We start from the raw sequence: 28000 nt of genomic DNA, 5'->3' as shown, positions 1-28000 counted from the left end.
AACCATTATACATTTGATAAGTCATTTATTTTTGTATCATCGGCTCACATGTTTATGCTGCTTTCAATTAGAATAGAACCTAGGTGGAGATGTTAGATACGGTTGGATCATCGCTATACGATCACCAAACGAAAAAGTATCTGTTCTGTGATGATCTTCGCTTTGTACACAGCTCAATAAATATACAAACATTCTTATTTGAAACATTATAAACGAAAAAAATAAAGAACACTGTCCTTCGGCTATTACGAAATGCAAATTATTGACTAATCCTTAGAACGTACGGACACGACGCCTTAACTTAGGGGGCCAACCGGAGCAACAAAAATATGCTCCTTCGCCCTCGACTAACTTGGAATTACAGGACACCTATCTCTCGGGCTAAAATCAGTCCTTTCTCCCTACATTCTCGCGCATTCATCCATCGGCTTGCACACTCACGTCTCTAAATGTTGTGGTACGTTTTACAGTTCGTCATGCTCGGCATCATCGTCGGCGTTAACTTCTTCTTCCTCATCATCCTTGGAGTCCGCGCCGGTGTCCTCCTCGACGAATTCCTCCGGTTCCGGTTGTTCGTCCTGCGAGACTCCCAAAGTCTGGCGCATCATCCGCTCGATGCTGTCGGCAAAGTCGGCCGTTTCTGGCAGCTGGAATCCGGACCGCAGGGTGGCGGTGTTGAACATCAGGACGGCCATATCCTTGGCCACAACGTCATCGGAATCGGCTTCCACTCGACGGAGCAACTCGCGCATCAGCGGATGCCGAGGGTTGATTTCGAGGGTCTTGCGCTGGTTCAGGTAGTACTGCCGTTGTGGGTCATCAGTCTTCTGGTGGGCATTGGCCAGAGCCAGACGTTCCATGTTACCGGTCCAGCCGAACATGGACGCAACCAGGGCACAAGGCGAGTTGGACAGACGTTCCGAGACCAGGGCCTTGGCGATCTTGTCCTTCAGGGCGACGTCGTTCAACCACTTCAGCAGCGGTTCGAATTCGGTCTTCAGTTCGTCAAATTTGGCCTTGGCTTCCTCGGACTCGTTCAGGATGAAACCTTCCTTGGCAATGTTCTGGAACTTCTTGCCGTCAAACTCGGGCAGAGCGGAGATGGAGTACTCGTCAACGGCTTCGACCAGGTACAGGACTTCGTAGCCACGCGAGAGCAGGCGTTCGGCGAAGGGAGTCTTCTCGACCTCGGCACGGCTAGATCCGGCAATGAAGTAGATGTGTTCCTGCTTGGGCTTCATCCGAGAGACGTAATCGGCCAGACTGGTGTACTCCTTGGAGCTCTTGCTGTTGGACGACTGGAACCGGAGCAGCTTGGCCAGACGGGACCGATTGCTGGGGTCTTCCATGATTCCCAGCTTGACGTTGGTGGAGAATTCCTTCCAGAACTTGTCGTACGTTTCCTTGTCCAGCTTCTTGATCATGTCCAGCGCCTTGCGGACGAGCTTCTTCTTGATGACCTTGATCAGCTTGTGCTGCTGGAGGGTTTCGCGGGAAACGTTCAGCGGCAGATCGTCCGAGTCGACGACACCCCGGATGAAGTTCAGATAGTTGGGCATCATGTCGTTGAACTCGTCGGTGATGAACACCCGGCGGACGTACAGCTTGATGTTGTCCGACTTGGTGCCGTACTTGTTGAAACTCTCCGATGGCTGAACCTGTAGACAAAAGGAAAGGGAAATGATGATAAGAATTTTAATGAGATGTTTTGGCAATGGTGAACCTACCTTGGGGATGAACAGCAACGACTTGAAGGTCACTTCACCTTCGGCGACGAAGTGAGTGTGCGTCAGCGGATCAGAAGTGTCCTTGGTCAAGCTCTTGTAGAATTCCGTATATTCATCGTCCGTTACATCGTTCGGTTTACGCGTCCAGATTGGCTTGCTGTCGTTCATGACCTCCCAATCCCAAACGGTCTTCTTGATCTTCTTCGTCTTTGGCTTCTCGTCCTCGGCTTCTTCCTCGACCTTTCCGTCTTCCTCTTCGGTGGCATCCTCATCCTTCTTTTCGGGCTTCTCGGTGACCTCTTCTTCAACTGGAACTTCCTCCTCGACTTCCTTGCTGGTCCACATGTAGATCGGGAAGTTGATGAACTGCGAGTACTTCTTGATCAGCTGCTTGACGGTGTCTTCCTCCAAGAAGTCCTGGGCCTCTTCCTTCAGGTGCAGAGAGATCTGCGAACCGCGCTGCAGAGTGTTTCCTCGAGGATCTTCGACGATGCTGAAGCTGGCGGCATCCGATTCCCAGATGTACTGGACATCATCGTTGTGCTTGGTGGTCACGACCACGCGGTCAGCAACCAGGAAAGCCGAGTAGAAACCGACACCGAACTGTCCAATCATGTCGTTGACATCCTGGGTCTCTGTCTTGGTCTCTTGCATCTTCGAGAGGAAATCGGCGGTTCCGGACTTGGCGATCGTACCCAGATTGTTGACCAGATCCTGCTTCGTCATACCGATACCGGTGTCGATAATGTGCAACACCTTGCCATCCTTGTCGGCCTTGATCTTGATCTCCAAGTTGCTGTTCGAGTCCAGCACGCCCGGTTCGGTCAGCGACAGCAGACGGATCTTGTCCAGCGCATCCGAAGCGTTGGAAATCAACTCACGCAAGAAGATCTCCTTGTTGCGGTACAGCGAGTTGATGATCAGCTTCATCATCCGGTTGACCTCCGCCTGGAAGGTGAACTTTTCCGACTTATCGCGCAGTTCCTTCATCTGGGCCACGTTCAGCCCGTCCAGTTTGATGGCTTCCTCTTCGCGCTGTACTGCTTCGGCATCGGTTCGGGAACCCTCCTTGGAGGCACCCAGGTTCATCTCGACGACCGGGAGGTCCTCGATGTCGGCATCATCGTCCGCACGGACGGTGGAGATTCCTGGGAATGAGAAAGAGCGGGAGATATGCGATTAGTTTATGAAGGAACGTGTGAAATTTAGCTGATGGGAGTAAGGCCTTAGAAGTTCTGCGCAAGAAACATTCAAGAGGATGGATAAGGCAGCTCTCCGGCGACACAGCCAGGCCCGGATTAAGGATTGTGGGGGCCCGGGGCCCGAGCGGATGTGGAGGCCCCTCGTAGAGATGACCAACAATGTTTTTACCTTATTTTCGAACATTACTTAAGCAATATGAAAAATAAAGCTAATATTAGCAACCAAAAGTGGTTTTTGTGGGGGCCCCTAAAATGTGGGGGCCCGGGGCCCGGGCCCCCCCGGCCCCCCCTTAGATCCGGCCCTGGACACAGCAATAACTATCGACGCTACCGAGACCAGCTTATTCCTGGAGGAATTATAACAGGAATAGAGGAATCCTAGTCGGAATTTCTAAAGGGATCAGAGGAGAAATCGATTGAAAAAATCTCAGAAGAAATTCTTCAAAAATCACCGGGAAAACCTGGAAAATTAAATGAGTAATTTCTGGGGGAATCCTATAAGAAATTCCTGGAGAAATTCAGGAGAAACCCTTTTAAAAATCACAGGAGTTTCTGGAGGAATTTGAGAAAGAATTCCTGAAGGAATATTATCAATAAGTACTGAGTAAACCAGGGTAACCAGATGGATTTTTTTGAGTATTTGAAGCAGGCAATCCTGGAAGAATCATAGCAAGTATAACAGAAAGCACCCCCAACAAACCCAACAAACACCCCCAACAAACGGCCGTCAGTGTACCAGGAGCCGCTCGTGTTCCAATAGCCGCAAATCGTCATGAAAGTTTTGTTTATTTGCATAAATGTGTACGATTGTCTTCTTCCGGATATTATTCGGCACGCAAATTGTGAATATCCGTAATAAAAAGATTGTATTTTTGCCATAAACTTTGTTTTCGACGCTCATGAGCGGCCATTGGAACACGAGCGGCTACTAGTACACTGAGGGTATCCCAATAGGGATTTCTATAGGAATCACAGAGAGAATCTTTGGATAAAATATCTGAGGGATTTTTTTAAGTTCCCTGGAAAATTGCCGGTAAGTATTTCTGGAGGAATCCTATCAGGTGCTTCTGGAGACAGCATTTCTAAGAGAATCCTTAGGACACAATCCTAAGCAGAAATAACAGTAAATTCAGTATAAACTGCTGAATGTATCAAGGGAGGAATCTTGAGAAAAGCACGGGGGGGGGGGGGTATTTCTCAAGGAATCTCATCTCAATCCTAGATGAATCCCAGCATAAATCTGTTGGTGAACCCAAGAGGAATTCATAGGGAAAATTCAACAGGCATTATTATGGATAATATAAATTTTTGATAAATAACATTTCTGGCGTTCGATTTAAATAGATCTTAATTTGGCTGAGATTCGACCTATTCAAATCGAACGCCAGATTTAATTCTTTTTGAAGAAGATATAATAATGTCATAGACAAACAGACGAAACACTTGCATTATGTTCGTACCGATTCAACAATCAATTCAAACATTTGGGGTCGTTGGCCGCCCTTTTTTTTTTTTCGTGCAAGAAGGGCACAGTTAAAAATGTGTAATTTTCAGTTTTTTTGGCAAATCAAATGATGGAAAACTATGTAAGCTTTGATCTCACTATGACCCGTTCCAAAATTTGATGAGATAGATAGTCCATCGGACCTTTCTCATGGCACGATGCTATTGTGACGATGGTAAAAGTTTATGTGTGTTTAGTCCATTTATGTGTAATGATTAATTAAATAAGTGAAATTTTAGGAGGTGCTTCATGAGCTTGAATTATCAAACGCTTGTTCTGAAAACGGTATGCCGCGAAAAATAAAAAATAATAATAATAAAAGCCGCTACAAAAGCATAAAATTTGGGAACCTCTGGAATAGCTTGAGCTTGATTGACCGCCCGTAGATGCTACTCCAGTATAGCCAGACCAGCTACAGAACACACAAGGAACCAATGAGATATTTGCCGGGATAGCAGGCATCTTCAGTGTGTAAGCGTTGGTGATCTTCTCTTTTTCTAATGGCGCCTGCCACGTCAGGCTGCAGATCAATGTGGGGAAGGGTAAGGAAGTGATGATTGCAATCGTTTGTATCCACGTCTGACCGAATATACCTCTGCGTCAGCACAAATTCATGCGGATGTCGGAGTGTTGGTGGGACTTGGTTGGCAGAAGGTTCACGCATTGGTGCGTGGATACCAGGGTAAGGTGATAGAATTGTGTGTTTTTATTATTCCGAAGATGTGCGGCACACTCCGCTTGATTGCATAACTTCCTCCTCTCCTCTTCTTGGCGTAACGTCCTCACTGGGACAAAGCCTGCTTCTCAGCTTTCAGCAGTTCTATGAGCACTTCCACAGTTATTAACTGAGAGCTTCCTCTGCCAATGACCATTTTGCATGTGTATATCGTGTGGCAGGCCCAAGGAAGTCAAGGAAATTTCCTTTACGAAAAGATCCTGGACCGACCGGGAATCGAACCCGTCACCCTCAGCATGGTCATGCTGAATACCCGTGCGTTTACCGCCTCGGCTATATGGGCCCATATATGCATAACTTGTAGGCATTATCTAATAGGATTGAGACACTGTGTTGTGAAAGTTTGGAACAAAAGGAAACGGCTTTTTAACCCGTTTCAGTTCTAGCGATGGCTATGAACATGTGAATACACATACATAAGTTGTATAAGTAGAGAGGAGGGAGAAAGTATATAGAAAGATACAAAGTAGGAGGAAAGGGATGGGTCAAAGATTAACATATGAGTCCGAAGCGGTAGCCACTAGACCAGCAAGTCCGTCGTAAAATTTGGGAACCTCTGGAATAAACTCCTAAACTAGCGTAAATTCTCCCACCACTAGTTCCGGAAAGATTTAGGGTATAACCACTTTATGACAGATATGTGTCTTTGAAAGAAGTTTGAAAGATTCGCTTGACAAAAATGCAAGCAAATAAGTTTCATTCAATATTTTTAAACTGTTTTACCCATTTTTTTTTTCATTTTTATTTTTTTGTAAAATGTATATTATTGTTCTTAATCATATTTTTGGATGATTCTAGGCTTTCATATGTGAAATCTCCAGTGGCAAAGCAACGGTGAACAAGCCGTGGAAAGACTAGCTCAGTTAATTTCCATTTTTTCACCGAAGATACGTGACTGACCAGTTGGGGAAGATCATGACTCAATGAAGACATAAAATCATGTCGGTCAAACAATCAAACGGAACCAAATCCGATCAGGAACTCTGTGTCATGACACATGCATAGGGATGTAGTACCGGTAGTAGCGGTATCGAAAATACCGGTATTACCGACCAACTTTTGGTACCGAAATACCGGTACTGACTAAATCTTGGTACCGGTATTTTCGGTAGCGTAAAATCTCTCCCAAAGTGGTCATTAATATAGCCAATATGTAATGGAATTAAAGGAAAACATTTAAAACCAAGTACCTTGACAAACAAACATTTCATATAATACAATTTTTCTGCAAATCCACGATAACATAGCAATTACCGTGCCATGCCCTAATATCGTGTGTCTCATAATACCGAGTATTTGACAAAAAACTCAAATATTTTACTAAGAGTATTGTTTTTTTAACTGAGTAACTAGTTTGTTCATTAGAATATTAAACCTTCTTAAGTTAGGCGTGATAAATTTGTCACATATTTACAAAAAACAAGCAATTAAAATTTTTACAAAATGTGAGTGCAAAGTACCAATGCACGGTATTAGGGCATGGTTCCTTTTGTGTTCCAAATACCGTGTTTCAGCTAAAACTGCAAACTGAAAATATTATTGCTTTATGAATCAATTGTACAGACCTCTAGGCAACGTTTAACACACAGGTGCATTTAAGAATGGACTTGGTATTTTTGATAGAGTGATGACTCAAAGGACCACCAATGTATGCGGGTCACATACACGGTATTAGGAGCAATGCTATGTTTAACCATTTTTATATTAAAAATGGCTTGAACATTTGGAAATCCATTAATCATATTTATTATACATAATGAACATAATAAGCAATACCGTCTACCCCCGTTGGTTTGAACGACACCTCATGCAAACCAACGGGGTTTATTTTTAATTTGAACTTCTAGCAACCCTGTTGGCATCGAAAAACACACTACTGGCAACCCGATTTGGTATTTTGTTTTGATTCTGCGTTCCGTTTCACACCGTTCCATTAGCAGAATGACGGTTGAACCTTTTTTAGTTTGAACGATGTGCAGATTAGAGGGGGTCAAACTAAAAAGTGTTCAGATTACATGCGGTCAAACCAACGGGGGTAGACGGTAATATAGCGTTTGAAAAATCGAGAAACACGGACAATTATTTTTTACAGGGCTCTTTGAAGTGAAGAGCATCCTTAAGGTCACGGTATTAGGGCATGGCACGGTATTGGTTTAATGAACGTTGAATTTTGGAAATAGATTTACTAGCTTAGAATAAAACTTGTTAGATTAGGGTTTCTTGTTATTTCTTCAGTTTTTAGAATCCGACGATAGCATCTTCAAAGAAAAATCAGTTATTTTTTTCTCCACCTTGCCGCTATCTAATAGATAATATATCTATCGGATTATGGTAAATCTAAGGTTGTTTCTGTTTCGTTTTAAATTGACCAAGATACTGTCTGTGAAACTGCACAGAAGCTACAAACAATAGCTTCTTTAACAGTTTCATACAGCTTATTTCTTTCTATCCTTTTATCTATCTACACAGAAAACAACAAAACAAAACAAAGAACAAATTTTATTCAGAAGGTTGTGTAAGGATTTGAGTCTTTACTAGAGTAAGGTTGCAAATCAATACACGATGACAACACAAACGCCGCCAAACACCATATTGCCACAGTCAGTGTTGAATTGAAACATTTCAAGTAGTGAATTGAATTAGTATGGGAAATAAACCGATTGCAGCGCCACATTATTGCCACTTGTGTTGTCGATGAAATATTCCTTACACAAAATTAAGAATGGACTTGGATGTCTGTTCTCTGTGCTAAATTGCTTTGCTTTAGGCTCCATTGTGAATGGCAAATGTTTCAGAACAAAAAAAGCACCTTTTCCCCAAATGATCCACAAATCAAATAAAATAAGAATGTCCGATTGTTTATTTAGTAAATTACGACAATTCGACACGCTGGTTTCGTTTGCTTTTTAGTCATTCTGGAGAAAAGTGCTTTTTCAGGTTTGGATAATATACTATTCTCATTTGAGCCTTAATTTAGTATTTTCTGGTTAGCTTTTATGACATCCCTGAAACCGGAATTCACAAATTCCTGGTGAATTGCTGTTTTTCTATGCAAATAGATTACTCTTCATTTTAATGAAACAAAATCTCAGTATCGGTATTTCACCGGTACTGTACTGCCGTTCTACGCATAATTGTCCCATGTTATATGGGATTCCCATATAACATGGGACAATGTAGTCGCCACTACAGTTTTTCAGTAGCGGAAGCATATTTTGGGGTGGTGTTTCGGCTAATTGGTTTGTTTACTAGCTGTTTCCTTTGTTGTTGAATGTGTGAACATTGTGCTGTCACAGATTGAAAATGTGCACGATCATCGCAAAATCATTGCAAAGCTCAATAATGTATGTTCTTATTTATTTTCGCTTTCTATTGATCATTGTGGAAGTGCTCATGGAGTAGTGAGCTAAGAAGCAGGTTTTGTCATAGCTGGGGCTTAACGCCAAGAAAAACAATAAAAAGAATGTATGTAATGATCACTCTAACATCTTTAGGTACATTGAATCCACCTCATCGCCGTTTCAAATTGCCTTGTTATAAATTCAGTGCATTTTTATTTATCCTAGAATCTTCTGGATTGAACATTTCTAGAAGCTTCTGTAAGTTGTTGCATACATGCTTATGTGAAACATTTCACTCACATTAAGAAGCGCCAGAAGGTATACTAATATGTATTCAACCTTGGTTCGTAAATGACTGTTGTAGGGTTCTAACCCAATAAACGAAAGAAATTTCTAGTAGAACTTTCTACAAGATTGCTGCAGCAATGATTGTTTTACCCATAACGATGCATCAATGCAACGATGCAATAATGCAACGGTGCACCAATGCAACCATGTAGCGATGCAGTCATTGATCAATGCAACGATGCACTATCGCAGCAATACAGTGATGCAGTAATGCAAGATAAAGATTGCAGGAACGCAACGATACAGTCATGCAACAATGCAACGAAGGACCAATGCAGTACAGTACAGTAATGCAGTAGCATTTCAAAGCGTGACGGAAGGACAGACAACTCTGGGCTTTCATTTCTATTATATGATGTCCATATTTAGCTCTTTAAATCAGCCATTTTCTTCCTTCTTTTCACAAATGAAGTCTTACCTTACGCACCTATGGTTGCTGTGGCCAATATCAACATATGGGTCATGATATGATTTCTAAATAACATTTAAAATAAAATAGTTTAAATTTAGTTTGTACATCTCTAAAACACTCAAGAAGATGCAGCATAATTTCTTACATTTTTAACTGTTGTTTTGGTTCGCCAAATGGACTGAAACGAATCTCCTACACAGTTAGAAAAAATCACCGACTTCGGTAATGTTTTACCGAAATCTCAACCGTTAAGTTTGTTTTACAGGAAAAATTCGGTAAAGGTAGCAACTTCTACCGAAGTTCGTTAGAGTTTGACAGATAAACGATAACATTTTACCGAAATTTGTTATTTTTTTACAGAATTTCGTTAAAAATCCATTACCGAACACTCAGCGGTTGAGATTTCGGTAAAAATTACCGAACACGATTAGCTGTGTACTTTTGGTCTTTTTGTTTAATATTGTAAACTGAAACCTTAGATTTCCTTCGCACATCCCTTTACCATAGATAAACTGAGGTTTCACTTCCTACATCTTATGGTAGACTGGATCACCAGATGGCCTACATGTTACAGACGGAAATCTCGAGTTTCCTTTGCAGATTCCTACAATATGCAATGTGCAAGATTTTTTTACTACTTAGAAATAAAATCCCAACTTCAAAAATGCAATTGAATTTTCCATATAGGGTATCCCTGATAAAAAATATCATAAAAATACGATAAATTTTATTGTTACAACACCATTTTTTCGAAAAATATTCACCATCAAACGTATTGTAATTTACACTGTACACTCACCATCACCCCTATTGTTCTTTACCATTCGGCGAATGGTAAATGACACTTTTACAATAAAAAATGGTGGTCGTTATGTATCTTAACCATAAAATTTTGAGAAAATTTTCATAAACTTTTTCGCGAAAAACAATAGAATGTATTGTGTTTTTATGAGACATTTTTAGGGCAATTTTCAAAAGAAAACAATATATCTTAATGTTTTTTCATTGTTCTTACAATACAAATACAATTAATTGAATGGCGTCAAATATATCGTTGTTGTAATAAAAATACTATATTATTTGTTGTTATTTGTAAGCAGTTTTCGCTTTTGAAAATCCATAGAATTTATATTTCCCGCTAACATTTATATCCAGCATTTGCGAGCACTAACGGCCGCCAGAATGATATGCACATTTCATGATAAAGTGTAGTACGCACCTGAAAAGTACTGTGGAAAAGGATAGGACAAGAAACGGTCAAGAAATGATTTCGTTGTCAAAAGTCAGCTGAAAAAAAATGAAAATTGTGTAACGCTCGTAACGCCTGCCGGGCAAATCAAATGGAGCTGTCACTTTTCCTTGCGGAAAAATGTTCCGTTCAATTATTCCCCAAGGAAAACTGACATTTTCGCCCATACTAATCAGTTGTCAAAATTCCTTTGGTAATTAGAGGGATTTTTTCTTGAGTGCTTTTCTTACCAGGTGCGTACCAGACTTAAGAGTCAAACACTCGGATGTCTGTCTGGTATGTGTTGCATGGCGGCTGTTGATAAGATCTATCATCAATCTTTTCAAATAACTGCCAAATATCACAAGTCAGACCTCAGGTTGTATGATCCATACCATAAATCGTTCACAATTCATGTGGCCATTAGTATCTGTAAATGCTGAAGAAAAATGTTACCGAGAAATATGAATTCTTTAGTTTTTAAAAGACGAAATCTGTTTACATAACAACAAATATTATTGCATGTTTATTTTAACATCGGTTCAATTGACCCCATTAAACAAATTGTATTTGTATTGTTATCAATGGTAGTTTACTATTTACTAGATTCCTTTAATTTATTGGAAAACATTAGAAAAATCATTGTTCATCTTTTTCTTGTCGTAACGTCCTCACTTGGCTAAAACCTGCTTTTCAGCTAGTTTTCTATAAGTACTTCCTCAGTTATTCATTGATAGCTTCCTCTGCCAACACGGCTTGACGTCTGTCAGTCGTTGAAGTTTTAGCGAATAACATTCAAAAATCGAAACATCTACTGTACTCAAATTTAAAACGAAAACTATAAAAAAAATATGTCGAGTGATTTTGTATTTGATTATACAAACATGATCCAAGCAACAATAATATTTATTGTTATTTATTTGTTACGAATTATTTTTAAGTGAAATTGAGAAATAAACCCTTTTTTAACAAATAGTTCATGAGAACTTTGCAGGCACTTTTGCAACTATATAAAAACAACTTAAATTAATTTTTACTGATAGTAACTTTAAATTATTATAGAACTATTGAAAAACAATCGAATCAATTAGTCACTAATAAAGCTAATGTTCACTTATTGTACGAACTATATGGGCTTGATTTCTATTGTAAAAAGTAACAATATATCTACTATGTGTTTTATGGTGAACAATAAAACCAGTCATATGTTAATAATATTTACCATGTAATGAATGGTAACTTTTTATCCGGGATGTGTTCCATCATTAATCTCACGCTCCCATATTCATCCTATTCGAAAACAAGCGATTACGGCACCGATTGATTCCGTTCTTTTTGTTTTCAAGGGTGCTCACTTCTAACAAAAATATAAAAAATAAGAAACAAAACAAATAGCGCTTCAATCCTTTGTTTTTCGTAGGATGAAAATGAGAGCCACATGCTTAAGAAGGGAACCAATACCCTATGCTTCTCAAGAAACGGACTGGATGATGATTCGTTTTATTCCTTCGATTTTTCTTGAACCGGACCCTTTATTCTCTTCTATACACCCAGGAGCAGGTCGGACGATCTGTTTTATTCATTCATTCCATACTTGAAATGGACCGAATTTCAACAATCCTTCGTTCCTTTTACAGAAACGGAGTCTCCTTTGTTTCATACGGAGGTGTAGACCGGAATCGATATTCCCTTTACTCTCTACTGATCAACCAGGAGCGGATTGGACGATTGATGTTATTTCTTCATTTCACATGATAAATAAACCGAATTTACACAATCTCCCTACGATCCTTTATCAGAAACGGACTGATAAAAATAACTTTCATCTGCTAGAGATGTACAATGTTTTTTTTTATTATTTTATTATAAAGATTTTCAGCCATTGACTGGTTCGTGTTGTACAATGTTGATAATGAAACTGTGTATTGGTACACGTCAGAGTTACCCACCCAATTGCTTGCTTATCAACACCCGTGCTCCCTTGCTACGAGATAGGTAAATGAGGGAGACCCCTGCCGCTTGGGGAATCCCAGCATATTAGGAATAATGTTTACATAAGAGAACAGGAAATTCCAAAAACTGAAAGAGTATCTGTTATTCTGTTATTCTGTTATAATCAACGCACCCCCGAGCCGTGGCCAATCTGCGTTGTTTCGCTGGGCGATACGTCTACCAGTAGACTTGTATCTGCCCTATGCTAAACCGATTAGCATATCAAGTCCTTTCCACTGATGAGTAGGCTCGAATGTCCCGCCCCTCCCTATAACCCATAGGGGGAAATAAGGAGTTTCCAGTTTCAAGTATTGTATTGATTATGACACCAACTCTTTCTATTCCTTGGTAAAAAAAATCACTAGACTTGTTTTATCAGACTACTATTAATAATGAACATAATTAAGATACAAGTTTGCATACACAATTGTAAAAGCAGTGTTAGATACTTTAAAGTGAATTGAAAAATGTAAATAAGATAAATTGTAAACTATTCCGCGGCGACACGAATGCTTCAACAGTGTCATAAATAAACGCGCAAACAAACAAATAATTGATATTGAAGTATGCATATTGCAATATCTATTAGCAAAGTCGTAGAAAGAGTTGGGCGCCTGATTATAAAATTGTTGTACTTATCTTGTGTGTTTCGGACAAGTCCCGTTTGTGTTGGCCATTGGGACACTTCTTGCTTCAAAACGGTCGTTTCTGGAATGGAAAGAGAATAATTGGCCGCACAACTCCGCAAATGGGCGGCCCGCACATATTAGTATACACACTTATTTCTAAATTGCCTGTTCGGTACTTTTTCGACGAGATTATAACAGCAGTACGATCTCGGTAGTTTCGGTAATCGATTTTACTGAGGCTCAGTAAAACAACTGTCAAAATCGTATGGAAAAGGTAAACAATGCATTTTTGCTGAACGAGTTCGGTGCTCAGCAGTTTTAATCTCGTCAAAAAATTACCGAACTCGGTAATCAAAATTAAGTGTGTAATGTTGCAATGATTGAAAATAGTAGAGTATAATTGTTAATCTATATGAATACTGCTACTAGTTCAGGTTTCTCACCCTCCACGATTCTCTAGATACTGTTATAGCGTGTTTGTTGTTAATTTGTTGATAAGTGAAGCCTACAGTACTTCAAAATTCAATGTAGCGAAGATCTTGAGCGGATAGCATTCATTGATAATGATAGTGATTATTTTAATATAATATGGCTTAACAAAAATTACTATTCAATTATTTTAAATCGGATTCGTCAATAAAATTATTGTTCATAAAATAATTAACCATGCGAATATCGAACTACACAAACTAAAAAGTGTTATTATTTTTACCAATGATTTCATCCTAATCTTGACCCTAACATAGTTATGCGCTTAGTGGACAATTAACAAAAATAGTGTTGTTTCGACAATAGTCACATACTATGCCCTACGACATTGACGATTCTATTGTCTATGGCTCACCTATTTAGCGCCACCCAGCAGGGACTTGGTCTGGTACCCAATTCAGTATATCCGCTCCACGTAATGTACCGTACCTCTTTCGATTTGTGATATATTACGCGGAACATTACTCTCTTCATTCGGATAGCGGCTATGTAACCCATTGGATTAAAAACCTCCATCAAACATGAAGCGATTAATCGGAGACTGAAGACTCTATACCAAATTTGGCTCAGAGACAGGTAATCAGTGAAGTCAGTTTTTCTCGTTTGTCAGAGACGATTGATACGTATTAAGACAAACTTTCCACTGCATCTGCCAGCGATAATCGGTGATCGATCAACATTTCGAGTACCTACCCCAATTTACACAAGTATGCCAAGGATCACCGCTAATGCTTTACAATACAGTTGGAAAAACTAGAGCAACACCTGGCCACAATGATGCATAAAGCACTAAAGCGGACCGGAAGTTTCGGTGAGCCAGCCCCACCAATTCCAAAAACTGAAAGAGTATTCTAGATTTTTTAAAGAAATACATTGTGAGGTTGAAATGGCTTTACATTAATTCATTTTGAAATACAACTCCAAAGCAGGCGTGGAAATAACACCCGGCATAGAGCTTCGATCAACCAACTAGGTGATAATCAAAGCAAGCGTTCAACACTGACGTGGCTTTTTGTTTCCATCTGAATCAACACAGTGTTCTTAGCCAGTGCATACCTAGTAACTACAATGATAAACGGTGATTTATCACAGATTCTAATGCAATGCTTATTTTAGTTTAATAGGTTGCAGTTGCAGTTTTCTATCATTTTGGTCGGAAGCAATGCCACAATAAAAAAAAAAACAATTTGAATGGCTTTGTTCCATGAGTATTTAATGAAAACACTTATAAATTATACATCAGCTGTGAAAAATTTGTTTCACAATCTCAAAACAATAAACTAAATCGAACATCTTTTGTAACTTTTACCAAATCTAATCCACGTAGCCACTTTTTATTCGGGAATTTTCTACAAGCGCTGCCGAGCAACATTCGAAGATGAAAGAACAAGAAGACCACTCACTCCACCCAAAAGAGCTCCCGTTAGATGCGGGGCCACCATATTCTTTTTTTTTGCGCAACACCACTTACCTGCAAACAGGAAAACTCCCACAATCAGAAGCAGCAGGTACTTCATCTTTCCTTCGTCGGGTGCAACACTTTCGTGTTGTAAATCTCAAGAAAAACACAAAATCACTAGTTTTTGAAAACTTTTCTTCCTTCCGAGCGACTCGACGACACACGCGCGCTTCGGTGGCGTTCCGCACTTCTTTCTGCGACCGATTCTTGACCAAGACTACGAACATGAATGGGGTGCTCTCTCGGTAAAAAGGCTTCGACAGACAACGAAGACAGCTAGCGGTCACCGCACACACAGTCCCGTTGTACGCACACCAAAACCGCAAGCGTCGATTATTTGGCGAGCGCTGATTGGTCCAAATCGCCGGTCACTGGACAACTTTGGCGGCTCTCTGCTTCTCTCTCCTGAGAGAAACTTCAAGAGCTTCACGAGAGTGGCAACAGGGCTGTATTGACAATTGGCGTGATTTTATGTTCATAGGTGCTATGAAAGTAACACACGCTAAGAAAAAGTTTCTCTAATCTGAGCTAAAATGGAACTTTTTGTTGTAATCGTAGTAGGCATCGAAGTAAGCAACGATGACCAATGTGTTGGAGATTGGTTAGTGTCCAACCCCTCGCAGATACGCAAATAAAAAGAGATAGGTGTCTGACCCTTCGAAGGTTGGAATGTCATCTTTAGAGCCGATGCACACGAGCGTTAATTGACGCTGCGTGAATTCACGCTGCGTCGCCGCAGCGTTCCTGTGGGGCATGCGTTGACATTGCGTGCCGCACACGGTGCGGCGCGGTTGCGGTGCGGTAGCGTTGCGTTCTCGTGTGCATCCTCCCATTTGATTGTGTGTAACTCAGGACGCACTTGCGTGCACGCTGCGTGGACGCGCCGCCCGTGTGCATCGGCTCTTAACCGCAGTGTGTTTTGCTCGTTCGAGGTTGTTGGTTGTGTTGTGTACGCAAGTTTGTTTATTAGGTTAAAGTCGTTGAAATACATTAAATTTAAGTTTCACACGAAACGGTTTGAGTTGTACTTCTTCTCGTAACGCAAGTCCCTGTGTTGGTGCTCTGCTAGTAGTTGCAGTTTCCAACACAATGAACCTATAGTTGCAAGAAAATAGAGAGCGAAAATGGTACAAAATCGCTAATAGACCTCCGCTCGTACGTTTAATCGTCCTGGTGCAGGGGGTGGGAAACTCGGCACAAAGTGCCCGGCACACTCACCGGCACACTCGCCGGCACATTTATGAAGCTGGCTGTCATCGAACTGGCAGCACTTTTTTGTGTTTTTTTTTATCTTCTGGAGGAGAAAGACAATAACAAAAACAACTTTTATCAACACTTTTGATAAAATAATGCAACAAGAATCGAATGTGTTTAGGGCTCGAAGCGCTGCATTTTTTTTCTAGCAGTATAACCTCGAGTATGACGAAGTTAGTCTCTATGGCTCGCTCTATGGTATAACCCGATGCACAATTCATGCTGCGTCGCCGCAGCGTTCCTATGGGGTATGCGGTGGCGTTGCGTGCTGCACACGGTTCGGCCGTTCGGCGCGGTTGCATTTCGTGTGCATTCTCCCATTTGATGGTGTGTAACTCAGGAGGCACCTGCGTGGCAGGGAGGAATAACAAGGATGAGGACCTGAACTTCTGCATCTCTAGCTACAGCATCAAGATCAAGCCTTGCCGATTCAGACTGTTTATTCTATCGAATGAGCGCAGCAAGCGGGGAAATTATTTTGCCAAAACCCAGGCCATAATCATGATCTCCTGCAGGAGATTGCTTTTGATTACAATATTTATTTAAGTTGTGCAAGAGTCAGGATCGGAACATAAAACAAAACAAGCGAAAGGTTGCCAGATACATAAAAAAAATAATGAATCAACTGACAGCATGACTGCCAGCACGCCAGCACCGGCCGGCACACTTTGGCACAGTCGGCACATCACCGGCACATTTGGCACAAAATGAATTGTGCCGAGTTTCTCACCCCCTGACAAACTTACAGTGCTACTTACAGAACTGGTTTTCTCCCACAATCTCAGCACCCGACCCTCAGCACTCGCTTTTTCCTGTTATATCAATCTATAAACTACAATCAATCAAAAATATGTCCAATTGATATTTTGTAGCTACTCACGATATGCTTTTACACAATCCTACGGTTAACTACTCCTAGCAGGCGTTCATACGATAGAAATCTTCACCTACGGTCAGGGGGTGGGAAACTCGGCACAAAGTGCCCGGCACACTTTCGGCACACTCACCGGCACACTCGCCGGCACATTTATGAAGCTGGCTGTCATCGAACTGGCAGCACTTTTTTGTGTTTTTTTTTATCTTCTGGAGGAGAAAGACAATAACAAAAACAACTTTTATCAACACTTTTGATAAAATAATGCAACAAGAATCGAATGTGTTTAGGGCTCGAAGCGCTGCATTTTTTTTCTAGCAGTATAACCTCGAGTATGACGAAGTTAGTCTCTATGGCTCGCTCTATGGTATAACCCGATGCACAATTCATGCTGCGTCGCCGCAGCGTTCCTATGGGGTATGCGGTGGCGTTGCGTGCTGCACACGGTTCGGCCGTTCGGCGCGGTTGCATTTCGTGTGCATTCTCCCATTTGATGGTGTGTAACTCAGGAGGCACCTGCGTGGCAGGGAGGAATAACAAGGATGAGGACCTGAACTTCTGCATCTCTAGCTACAGCATCAAGATCAAGCCTTGCCGATTCAGACTGTTTATTCTATCGAATGAGCGCAGCAAGCGGGGAAATTATTTTGCCAAAACCCAGGCCATAATCATGATCTCCTGCAGGAGATTGCTTTTGATTACAATATTTATTTAAGTTGTGCAAGAGTCAGGATCGGAACATAAAACAAAACAAGCGAAAGGTTGCCAGATACATAAAAAAAAATAATGAATCAACTGACAGCATGACTGCCAGCACGCCAGCACCGGCCGGCACACTTTGGCACAGTCGGCACATCACCGGCACATTTGGCACAAAATGAATTGTGCCGAGTTTCTCACCCCCTGCCTACGGTAAGTAATTTCATTTATAATAACAACACCAATTTCATATCAATTTGCACTTACTATTTTCAGCTATACTAATTCAACTAATTATACAAGTTCTGTTCTAATTCAGGGGTTTTGGGATATATTTTAATAGATTCTCGTTCACTGGAATGCAATCCTACTCTGACAAAGCAAACAACACCAAGATGTCAGCGCCCAGTGTGTATCGTGTCGATGACAATGCATTTGTTCTCCACGTGTGCAATATGGGATTCGTTCGCACATCGAACCCTTTCTATCCCGGCGTAACAACTATAGACTGGAACAGGAATCGAGCATCACGGCGGCGGAAATGACGGCGATCAAAGTGGCTATTTCCTTCGTCGAGCAGATGGAGTTACACAACTGCGTGATATACACAGACTCAAAATCAGCGTGCATGATTCTGGAGGATTCGATGGACGAGAAGGCCGGCTCAACAATCGTTGTGGAGATACTGAGGATAGCTCATCGTTTCGGAACAGCAATCCAGTGGATCCCGAGCCACGTGGAGGTTGAAGGCAACGAGATAGCGGACAAGCTGGCAAAACTGGGACTGTCCGACATAGCACCAACCTACGGTAATAGATTATGCTTGAATGATGCGCTGCATCGATTCAAAATACATACCCAAGATATCGCCAACCGATGGTATCAGGACTACTCCATGGAAAAGGGTAAACGCTTTAGCGAGATTTTTCCTGTATTTTCGACCGAGCCATGGTACTACAAAGTCCAGATGGAAGGTCGAGATGTCCGCCTGACAAACCGTCTGATGACTGGCCACGACTTTTCAAAGTACTGGCTGGCAAAGATGAAGATAGCAGAGGACGAGGACTGCGATATGTGCGAAGTTCCCGAGACGTCAGAGCACATCATTGTTCACTGTCCGAAGCACGGTTTCCGACGATTAAAGTTTCAATTTGAGCAAAAATATCTGAGCCTTACTGACCTGTACAAATCGAAATGCATTGAGACATACCAAGAAGTAACTGAATTTGTAAAACAAGCTAAGTTAAAACTGTAAACAAAACTCTAAACTGCAAGAATGCAAAACTGCAACTGGAAACGTCTAGTCGTCACTCCCATACAACGTCGGAAACGATGAGTTTCTGGCCATATAGTCAAAGTCACTGGGCCAAAATCGCTGAAACTGCCAGATGACAGTTTCAAACAGAGTGAAGAAGACTTGGTGTCGAGCTATCAAATCATCGCGAGCCGTTATAGGGCACTGCACTGTTTTGATTTTGTATGGGATTTTGACGTTTCGTGGTCTTATTGTTTACATTTCTGTAAGAGTGAAAGAGAAGGAGAGAATTTCGTGCAGTGCCCTATAGAGGTGGCGATAGTGTTTGGCTATTTTTCATTATGGCGTCGCGGACAACAAATTTGAATTTATTGTCGTCGCAGTTGAAACCCGAAGTTTTCTCACACCCGACAATCGAATTTTCTCAAAATCCATACGTGAAACCTAACGTCGGACGTAGTGCGCTGGACAGCGGACCTGCCCTTCTATCCAGCGCACTGTGCCCGACGTACGTCCGACACACGGTTAGGGAGAAAAATCGATTTTCGCGTGTCAAAAATTCCGATTTTCAACTGCACGAACAATATATGTTCTAGCTGTCACGTCGGTTCGTCGGTGGCCTAACTTCCTCCGTGCTGAGGCTCTTAGAATTCAGGCAAAACATTTCAATAGGTCCTATCTGCATTTGAGGGGCTCTCTTTGTTCGCTTTCTCTTTCAATTATTGCAATGTAATGGTACACTATCTAGATTGAGTTTAAATAAGGGCGAAAGTAACATGAGAGAGGTCTCTTCATCGACTCTCTCTTCTTCAAATTAAAGTGACAAGATACAAGTATTGTTGAACTTTTTGGTCATAAATCGCTAAGTTGCGATGCAATCTAGCGTCTAAGTGTAAAAAAGTTCGATTGAATTTGCATCTTGTCACTTTAATTTGCAGAAGAGAGAGTCGATGAAGAGAACTCTCTCATGTTACTTTCGCCCTTATTTAAACTCAATCTAGACTTGTCAACTACTTTTGCAGTACAAATCAAAAGACGATTGTTTTGACCATCGTTCAATGCAAGGAGACAATCATAATACAAATAAACAGCTGATATATTAACGAAAGAGAGGGAAACCAAAGAGAGCCTCTCTTCTGCAGATAGGACCTTTAGACATGTTTGACCTGAATTATTTCAGTACAGAGCCTCTGTAGGGCACTGCACTGTTTTGATTTCGTATGGGATTTTGACGTTTCGTGGCCTTGTTGTTTACAACATTTCTGTAAGAGTGAAAGAGAAGGGGAGAATTTCATGCAGTTCCCTGTACGAATTTGCCCTGTCCTGCTCACTCCCACAGAAAATTTGAAAACAGCGCGCACAGTAAAAGTCATATTTGACTTACTGTGCGCGCTGTTTTCAAATTTTCTGTGGGAGTGAGCAGTACACCAGATTCGTGCAGAGGCTCATTAGAGGTCTATGAGCCATTTTACGAAGTGACAACAATGTTGATGATGATATTGATTTTCACGGGTTTTGACGCTACCTCCTGTCAAAATTTCATTCATAAAAACGGCTCGTAAAATGGATTGTTTTCTGCAGTGGGGTGACACGGCTGTCAAACTCGGTACATCGCCGCTCCACCCAACATCATTTTTGGTACGGCGCGTTTTGGTACCCACTTTCTGGCCGGTTTACCCTAACTTGTTCCTGATTTTCGGGTGTGTGGCTCGTGTGTTGCTAGTGCTTATTTCGAAAATTACACATTTCGAACGAAATCGTTGTTTTTGATGATTGTTTCTCTTTCTTTATCACTTTGCACGATATTATATGTAGCAGCGAAGCAGTGTCGCTGTTTCCAGCGCATTTTTTCAATGAATTTAGCAATCAAAACAAAAACATTGGACGCCATGTTTAATCAAATGCTGGGTAGATGATTCTGGCCCTTCGTCATCCCCCTGGTTTTCTGAAATACTTTCAAAAACCATGTTGCATAAACAATTATTAGCGTGCAGCGAGCACTTTTCATAGGGGTGCTTGCTCTATGCTCGTTCAGGGTTGCCAATCGATCAACATAACAGCATAAAACAGCTGTTTTTGTTTTTAATTTTGACAGATCCACCACCCACACTCGTTCGTCCCGTTTCGTCATCGCGGTCGCCAGTATCTGTCGGTGGGCCCTAATAACATCATTCAACGATTATGAAACCAGCAGCACCACAGGAGAAGTTATAGGTTTTAGTGTTACGTTTTTTTTTTTTGAAAATTAGATGAAATGTTTCGAAAAGTAGTGAAATTTGCGGTCCCCAGCGCGGGAACCCTATCGGCCGGCCTGTTCCCATTTGGCAGCATCAACGAAAATGACCGCGTCGAGCACGCACCGATGCAGCAGATGCTCGCCGAAGCCCCGGGCGATAAACAGACCGGCAAGGATAGACTGTATCTGATGTTCAGCATCGAGTGAGTACCTAGAAGTTGGATGGCGAAGATCGTTTCTAATGTGGTGTTTTAATATTTGCAGCGGATTCGGTCGAATTTCCAACGAAGTCAACTCAATCTACCAGGCTGGATTTTTGGGCTTTCTCGTGGGGGCTTGCTACGGTGGATTCATCAACTCCCGGGTGGCCTACGTAAACTTCATGGAAAGGAACCAGGCTACGGCGTTCAAGTCCAGTTTTGAAGCTAAGGTAGTCAAATTTGAAATGTTTAAATACAAAATAATGATTTACTGTGTCTTTTTATTGCAGCGTAAACTTCAAGATCAGGTGACTGTCACCTTCGCCAAGGGAGCATTCAAATGGGGCTGGCGATTAGCACTGTTCACCACCAGTTACATGTAAGATTCCATTCCACTATTGCGAAAGGTTTTTCTAAAACGTTTCTCTACAGAGGCATCCAAACCGTCATATCGGTGTACCGCGGCAAATCATCCATCTATGAGTACCTGGCAGCGGGCGGAACAACCGGTGCCCTGTACAAGTTCAGCATGGGTCCGAAGGGGATGGTCAGCGGAGGACTGGTGGGTATGACTTTAGGCGGCATTGCTGGATTGGCGTCTCTGGCCATACTGAAAGCGAGTGGAACCACCATGGAGGAAGTTCGCTTCTGGCAGTACAAATGGAGGGCCAGTCGTGACGAGGCCATCAACGAAAGTTTCAAAAAGCAAACCCCTGCGGAAGCCGATCGGCTGATGGAGGGACATCATGAAAAATTCGGAACGACGAATCTGTCGCTGGATAACATTGCGGCAAGCGAAAAGAAGGAAGCTAGTGCGGTAATTCAGACGCAGACGGCACCGACTACTACAGAGAATGTGGGGAAACAGTAAAACGCTTTAAGGTAATGTAATTCTCTTTATTCATATCTGTCTTCGAACGATCCTCAAAAACGGCTCAACCGTTCAACTTTTGGTTTGCATCATCTTCTTTCGCGCTTGAATCTTCTCGTGTTTTAACCGCAGCTGCAATAGCCACGCTGAACCAGACATATCTTCTTCGGTTTTTGGTTTCCCACCACCTGTAATGGAAAGATCATCAGTGTTGATGTTTGAAGCTTAAGCCTTCACATAGTATAATCACACTTATCTGGATTGATGAAGATGGTACAAGTACACGGCAAAGCATGGACACTAGTGGGACAGTTACCTTATGTTTCGTTTTTCTATCTTGCTTGGATGGAAGCGACGATCTTGATTTTGCCAAAGTAAAGTTTAGTTCACGGTCGCCATGTAGTACTGAGGTACCTATTTGCAGAAAGTGCACGCAGGCAACCATTTCCAAAAAGTAAAGCCGCGATTTTTGCTCCTTTTTAGCGAATGTGTAGGGGCTGCACAATGGTAAATCGACACCGTTCAGCATAGCTCTTATCCCTACAAGTTCCTACCTCATGCTTCCACGGTAGCCATATAGTTGCCGGCTAATAATATGAATACTAACCCCAACATGACAGATCGGTGAAGTACTAGATTTGTAGTAATGAACTGAATTTTAGTGTGGTGAGAAGGTCAATTCTCCGTTTCTGCAATGAAATGGTGTAAAAAGCGTGGGTATTATACTTCCTTGCCTGATTTGATGCTGTTTGAGCAAAATTTTGTGCAACAGTGTTGTTGTTTTTTTTTTCATTTCTTGCAACATAAACAACATAGTTATCCAAAGTTTTGCTCAAACAGCATCAAATCAGGCATGGAAGTATAATACCCACGCTTTTTGCACCATTTCATTGCAGAAACGGAGAATTGACCTTCTCACCACAGCCAAGGGCTGAAACTTTAATAAAGACAAATCAATCAACCTTCTCACCATACTAAAATTCAGCTCATTACTTCAAATCTAGTACTACACTGAACCTGCCCCATGCAAGGTGTCAAGCGACCCGTACCGAGGAATGAGCGATCGAGGAGTACCTGGGCACCCCCACAGTATGTTGTCTCTTGGAGCGGACCTGGTGTGATGGTTAGAACACTTGACTATCACGCCGAGGACCTGGGATCGAATCCCACTCCCGACAAACTCGCAAAAATGTGAGTTCTTCTTTCGGAATGGAAGTAAAGCGTGGGTCCCGAGATGAAATAGCCTAGGGCTAAAAATCTCGTTGATACAGATAAAAAAAAAAATGTTGTCTCTTACCGCGTTAATGCAGGGCTCTAACGCGGCGGATTATCTTTCCCGTGCTACTCGTGGGATTCAATATGAGTATGGTATCAATAATAAAAATCAACCAGGAGGTAGTGGCGAAGTAAATCCCTTCACGAGAAACGGATCGGCTAAGTCTTCGTTAAGCAGAACAGATGGAGGAAAATAGAGGAGCGAAGGAAGCCGAGATTGAGCGAGCGAAAACACGAGGAGCCAAAGCCATACCCCGTTAGCGCTATTCGGCTCTCGAGAAGGAAGTGAAGCGCTCATGTAGGCAGGACAAAAGAGTGTGGGCGAACTCCCTAGCCGACGAAGGTGAGAAAGCCGCAAATACCGGCGTCATTCGTCTCCTCTCGATGTCTCACGTCGCCTTAGTGGGACGAAGATGAATACTACGATGCCCGTGAGACATATCTGGATAGCTATTGACCGTCAACAAGACCAAATCGTTGTTGGACGTGAACACGGTCAACCCTTCCAGATTTTAAGGTAGCTAGGCAAGCAATGTGTAGTGTACTATCAAATGACAGATCCATTATTGCAAGAATCGCGCAATGCTGTTGCGCTCGAACTATACCAACACAAAGAAATCTATCATGTAAGAAGCTACGTGTTGCGAGAATAAACCAGGAGCTGGCATTCTTGGCCAGATCGTCGATCAAACCACAAGTGTTATTTTACCCGTGATAATCAGAAAGAAACCTCAAACTAAATTATTACAGCTGGGGACGAGGAGAATTTTTTTCTTTTAAGTTAAACGTGTGCTAAGCAGCATTGAATATCATCGGATTGCAGTTCATCTTTGATCAACGGACGGTAGTTTCCTGGTGTTCAACATTAGCATCGATTACCCGAATCGGTTGAGCAAGTTTCGCCTGGATTGAGTGCATCGAATAAGAGGCAAACGTGGGCAAACTTCGTCGCCAACAGTGAATTTGTAACGTGGATCAAAATTGGTAATCGCAGCGGTGATTGGAGGTTTTAGTGAGTATTTTGCTAGTTTGCTGCATGCCGCAATTTTTGGCGGCATAAATCTCCATTTTGATTTGGGGTATTGTTTCGGTAAGGAGGTATACCAGTGTTGCCAGTTGGTATTGTGCAAATGAATACAAAGACCTCTTTCATATAGATTAACAAAGGAAGCATCTATTGTTAAGCAAATTCTTTTACAGCGAACCTGAAAGCTGATTTTGCTTTTGACTAACAGTGTTGTTTCTCTATTTCGATAGGAAAGTGTATAAGTGGGCAGCAGTAAGTGGAACAATAAGCTGGTTTCGCGATACGGCCTGATTTCTTGTGCCGGCTGACCGGTTTTGAAGACGATTACGGCGTGCATTTGTTAGACAGCCATTGCACACCCTACGGACTACTCCACGACAACCTAAAGGAAGAAAGCCTCAGAGAAGACGGAAGGCGGTATTTCCGAGTGCAGGTTCGAGTCCCTTTCAAGGTCGCTGAAGGTCATCGGTGGTCCTGAGCCGACGGTGCGACATTAGAACGGTCGGTAAGTCGTTTGTTTTAATTACTTTCTTTCGGGACTGACAATAGCATTTTTACTGAAAAGGTTTTTCAAATACCGCCATGGCGAATGCTAATATTGCTTTCACAATTAAACCCTACCGCAAGGGAACACCCTTCGGGGACTGGGTAGAACGCCTAGGCTTCTTTTTTATTGTGAATAAGGTTCAACCGGAGGCCAAAAGAGCACATTTTATAACCCTTAGTGGCCCGACTGTATTTGCTGAATTAAAACTTCTCTATCCAAACGGCAATCTGTCCGAAATTTCATACGATGACGCCAAATTACGTGCTCGTTTTGATAAGACTGAGTCAGACTTAATACAAAGGCTGAAATTTAATAATCGAGTCCAGCAGCCGGATGAGTCGGCCGAGGATTTTGTGTTATCCGTTAAACTGCAGGCCGAGTATTGTTCTTTTGACAATTTTAAATCCTTTGCCATAAGGGATCGCATTATAGCTGGAGTGCGAGATAGGGCCCTACAACAAAAGCTATTGAACGAAGAAAAGTTGACATTAGAAATGACCGAAAAAATTATAACCACATGGAAAATGGCTGGTGCTAATGCCAAGTCTTTTAACGTGGGAAACAATTTTGAGCAGATAGCAGCGGTTAGAAACCAAGGCCATATGCCGTTTGGGCCTAGAATGGCACAGCTGGCACGCACGTACGATTTAGCCCACGAGATAAATCAAAATAGATACAATAGGGCACCTGTAAAAAGTAGACTCGGGTATAAATCGTATCCCAGAAATACGACGTTCCAAGGAAACCAGCATTGGAGAAATACGGTGAAATCTAGATCAACGGACAGATATCAGCAACGTCCCAACCGTCCTAATTACGCCGAGATGATTTGTAATTTCTGCGGCATAAAGGGTCACATTCGGCGTCGATGTTTCAAGCTAAAAAATATGACGAAGGACACTGTTAACATGGTGCATGCAAGCAACCCGGAGGCTGAAGAGGATACAAGCATAAGTGAGCTACTTAAGGCCGCACGGGACGACGTGTAATTTTTCCTATCTTCCCTCTCTTTCTAACAATTTGCCTCGCGATTTTGAAGAAGCAAATATCAATTTCCACTGCACTGACGTAGCTGAAACTTTAGTCGATTGTGCACCACTAGTGAGCAAATGAACGATCAAATTTGTAGTCAATAATATGAAGTAAAAGTTGAGATTTGCATCTTACTAGCAACAGAGCAATGGCGGACGATTCAACCACCGTCCCGTCCGGCCTTAATCGTATGAGGACCCATTCGGATTCAGACAGCGATGACGGAAGTGATGCAGGTAGTGTAGCATGCATGTTAGTTTCTTCAATCAATAAAATAAGTGACCCTTGCTTGGTTGAACTAACAATAGAAGGCAAACACTTGAAAATGGAAGTTGATTGTGGATCATCAGTGTCAGTAATTAGTAAAGCTCAATATTATTTGAATTTTAGCAATCCATTGAAGGAGTATGGTAAACAACTGATAGTAGTAGACGGGGAAAAGTTGAGAATAGAGGGAGAAGCAAACGTGTTTGTTAGATTGAATGGTATTGAAGCGCATTTACAGTTGTTAGTTCTGGATTGTACCAACAACTTCATACCACTGATGGGACGAACATGGCTAGATCTATTCTACTCGGATTGGAGACGATTCTTTTCAAATTCTGTGAGTGTCAATAATTTAATGTTGGATAACAAGGACAATAGAAGTTTGGAAATTCAAGAAAAGTTTGGCAACGTTTTTGTGAAAGATTTTTCTACACCTATTAGGGGATTTGAAGCCGATTTGGTTCTGAAAACAGACCAGCCAATATTTAAAAATGCATATGACGTTCCTTATCGGTTAAGTCAACGTGTTATATACTATTTGACAAAATTAGAAAAAGAAAAGGTAATTACCCCTATCAAAACAAGTGAATGGGCATCTCCAGTAGTAGTGGTCATGAAAAAGAACAATGAAATCCGGTTGGTAATCGACTGTAAAGTATCCATTAATAAAGTTATAATACCAAATACCTACCCTTTGCCCACAGCTCAGGATGTTTTTGCGAGATTGGCTGGCTGTAAAGTTTTTTGTGCTTTAGACCTGGAGGGGGCCTATACACAATTGGCTTTGTCTAATAAATCGAAGAAGTTTATGGTAATAAACACCATCAAGGGTCTTTTTACGTACAATAGATTACCACAAGGAGCTTCTTCTAGCGCAGCCATTTTTCAGCAGGTCATGGATACTGTTTTGGGTGATATTGAAAATGTGGAAACCTATTTGGACGATGTACTAATTGCCGGAAAAGATTTTGATGATTTTAAGAGAAAGCTCTATTTGGTTTTACAAAGTTATCAACCGCTAACATTAAAGTCAACTGGGGAAAATGTAAATTTTTTGTTAATCAGTTACCGTTTTTAGGACATGTTATTAGTGAGAAAGGGCTATTGCCTAATCCAGATAAAGTGTCAACAATAGTAAATGCTAAACCACCCGGTAATGTTACTGAGCTGAAATCATATCTGGGATTACTAAACTACTACAATAGATTTTTACCAAATTTATCCTCAAAGTTATATAATTTGTATGCACTTTTAAGAAATAATGTAAAATTTGTTTGGGATCATAAATGCGACACGGCCTTCAAGGATAGTAAAATTCTGTTATTACAGGCAAATTTTTTAGAGTTTTATGATCCGCAGAAACCTATAGTTGTTGTGACTGATGCTTCAGGATATG

The 28000-nt window shown here is 41.6% G+C and overlaps 4 protein-coding genes and 1 long non-coding RNA gene across 5 annotated transcripts; 2 read left to right on the top strand and 3 right to left on the bottom strand.

Moving 5' to 3' along the window:
* Nucleotides 1–5: 5 nt before the first annotated feature.
* LOC109396991 (endoplasmin) lies at nucleotides 6–15301 on the bottom strand. Its single transcript, XM_062846833.1, has 3 exons — nucleotides 15080–15301; nucleotides 1728–2875; nucleotides 6–1658 (listed from the first exon to the last, which is right to left on the bottom strand). The coding sequence occupies exons 1-3, from the start codon at nucleotides 15123–15125 to the stop codon at nucleotides 465–467; spliced, it is 2388 nt and encodes a 795-aa protein (XP_062702817.1). The 5' UTR covers nucleotides 15126–15301; the 3' UTR covers nucleotides 6–464.
* LOC115259492 (endoplasmin) lies at nucleotides 465–15125 on the bottom strand. Its single transcript, XM_029860097.2, has 3 exons — nucleotides 15080–15125; nucleotides 1728–2875; nucleotides 465–1658 (listed from the first exon to the last, which is right to left on the bottom strand). Exons 1-3 carry the CDS (start codon nucleotides 15123–15125, stop codon nucleotides 465–467), a joined length of 2388 nt encoding a protein of 795 aa, XP_029715957.2.
* A 1809-nt stretch (nucleotides 15302–17110) lies between the features above and the next one.
* LOC134287481 (uncharacterized) lies at nucleotides 17111–18396 on the bottom strand. Its single transcript, XR_009997337.1, has 3 exons — nucleotides 18162–18396; nucleotides 17202–17268; nucleotides 17111–17146 (listed from the first exon to the last, which is right to left on the bottom strand). It is a non-coding gene; the product is annotated as an uncharacterized LOC134287481 (long non-coding RNA).
* LOC134291838 (uncharacterized) lies at nucleotides 18073–19149 on the top strand. The gene is made up of 2 exons (XM_062860097.1): nucleotides 18073–18107; nucleotides 18402–19149. The coding sequence occupies exons 1-2, from the start codon at nucleotides 18073–18075 to the stop codon at nucleotides 19147–19149; spliced, it is 783 nt and encodes a 260-aa protein (XP_062716081.1).
* Nucleotides 19150–21277: 2128 nt separating this feature from the next.
* On the top strand, nucleotides 21278–22476 carry LOC109412577 (RPII140-upstream gene protein). The gene is made up of 4 exons (XM_029860105.2): nucleotides 21278–21588; nucleotides 21650–21815; nucleotides 21876–21964; nucleotides 22018–22476. The coding sequence occupies exons 1-4, from the start codon at nucleotides 21404–21406 to the stop codon at nucleotides 22454–22456; spliced, it is 879 nt and encodes a 292-aa protein (XP_029715965.2). The 5' UTR covers nucleotides 21278–21403; the 3' UTR covers nucleotides 22457–22476.
* Nucleotides 22477–28000: the final 5524 nt, after the last annotated feature.

The sequence above is a fragment of the Aedes albopictus genome, chromosome 1 (assembly GCF_035046485.1).
Source record: "Aedes albopictus strain Foshan chromosome 1, AalbF5, whole genome shotgun sequence".
NCBI lineage: Eukaryota > Metazoa > Arthropoda > Insecta > Diptera > Culicidae > Aedes > Aedes albopictus.
The sequence above is the reverse complement of the archived record's forward strand: the minus strand, read 5'-3'. Positions and strand labels throughout refer to the sequence as shown.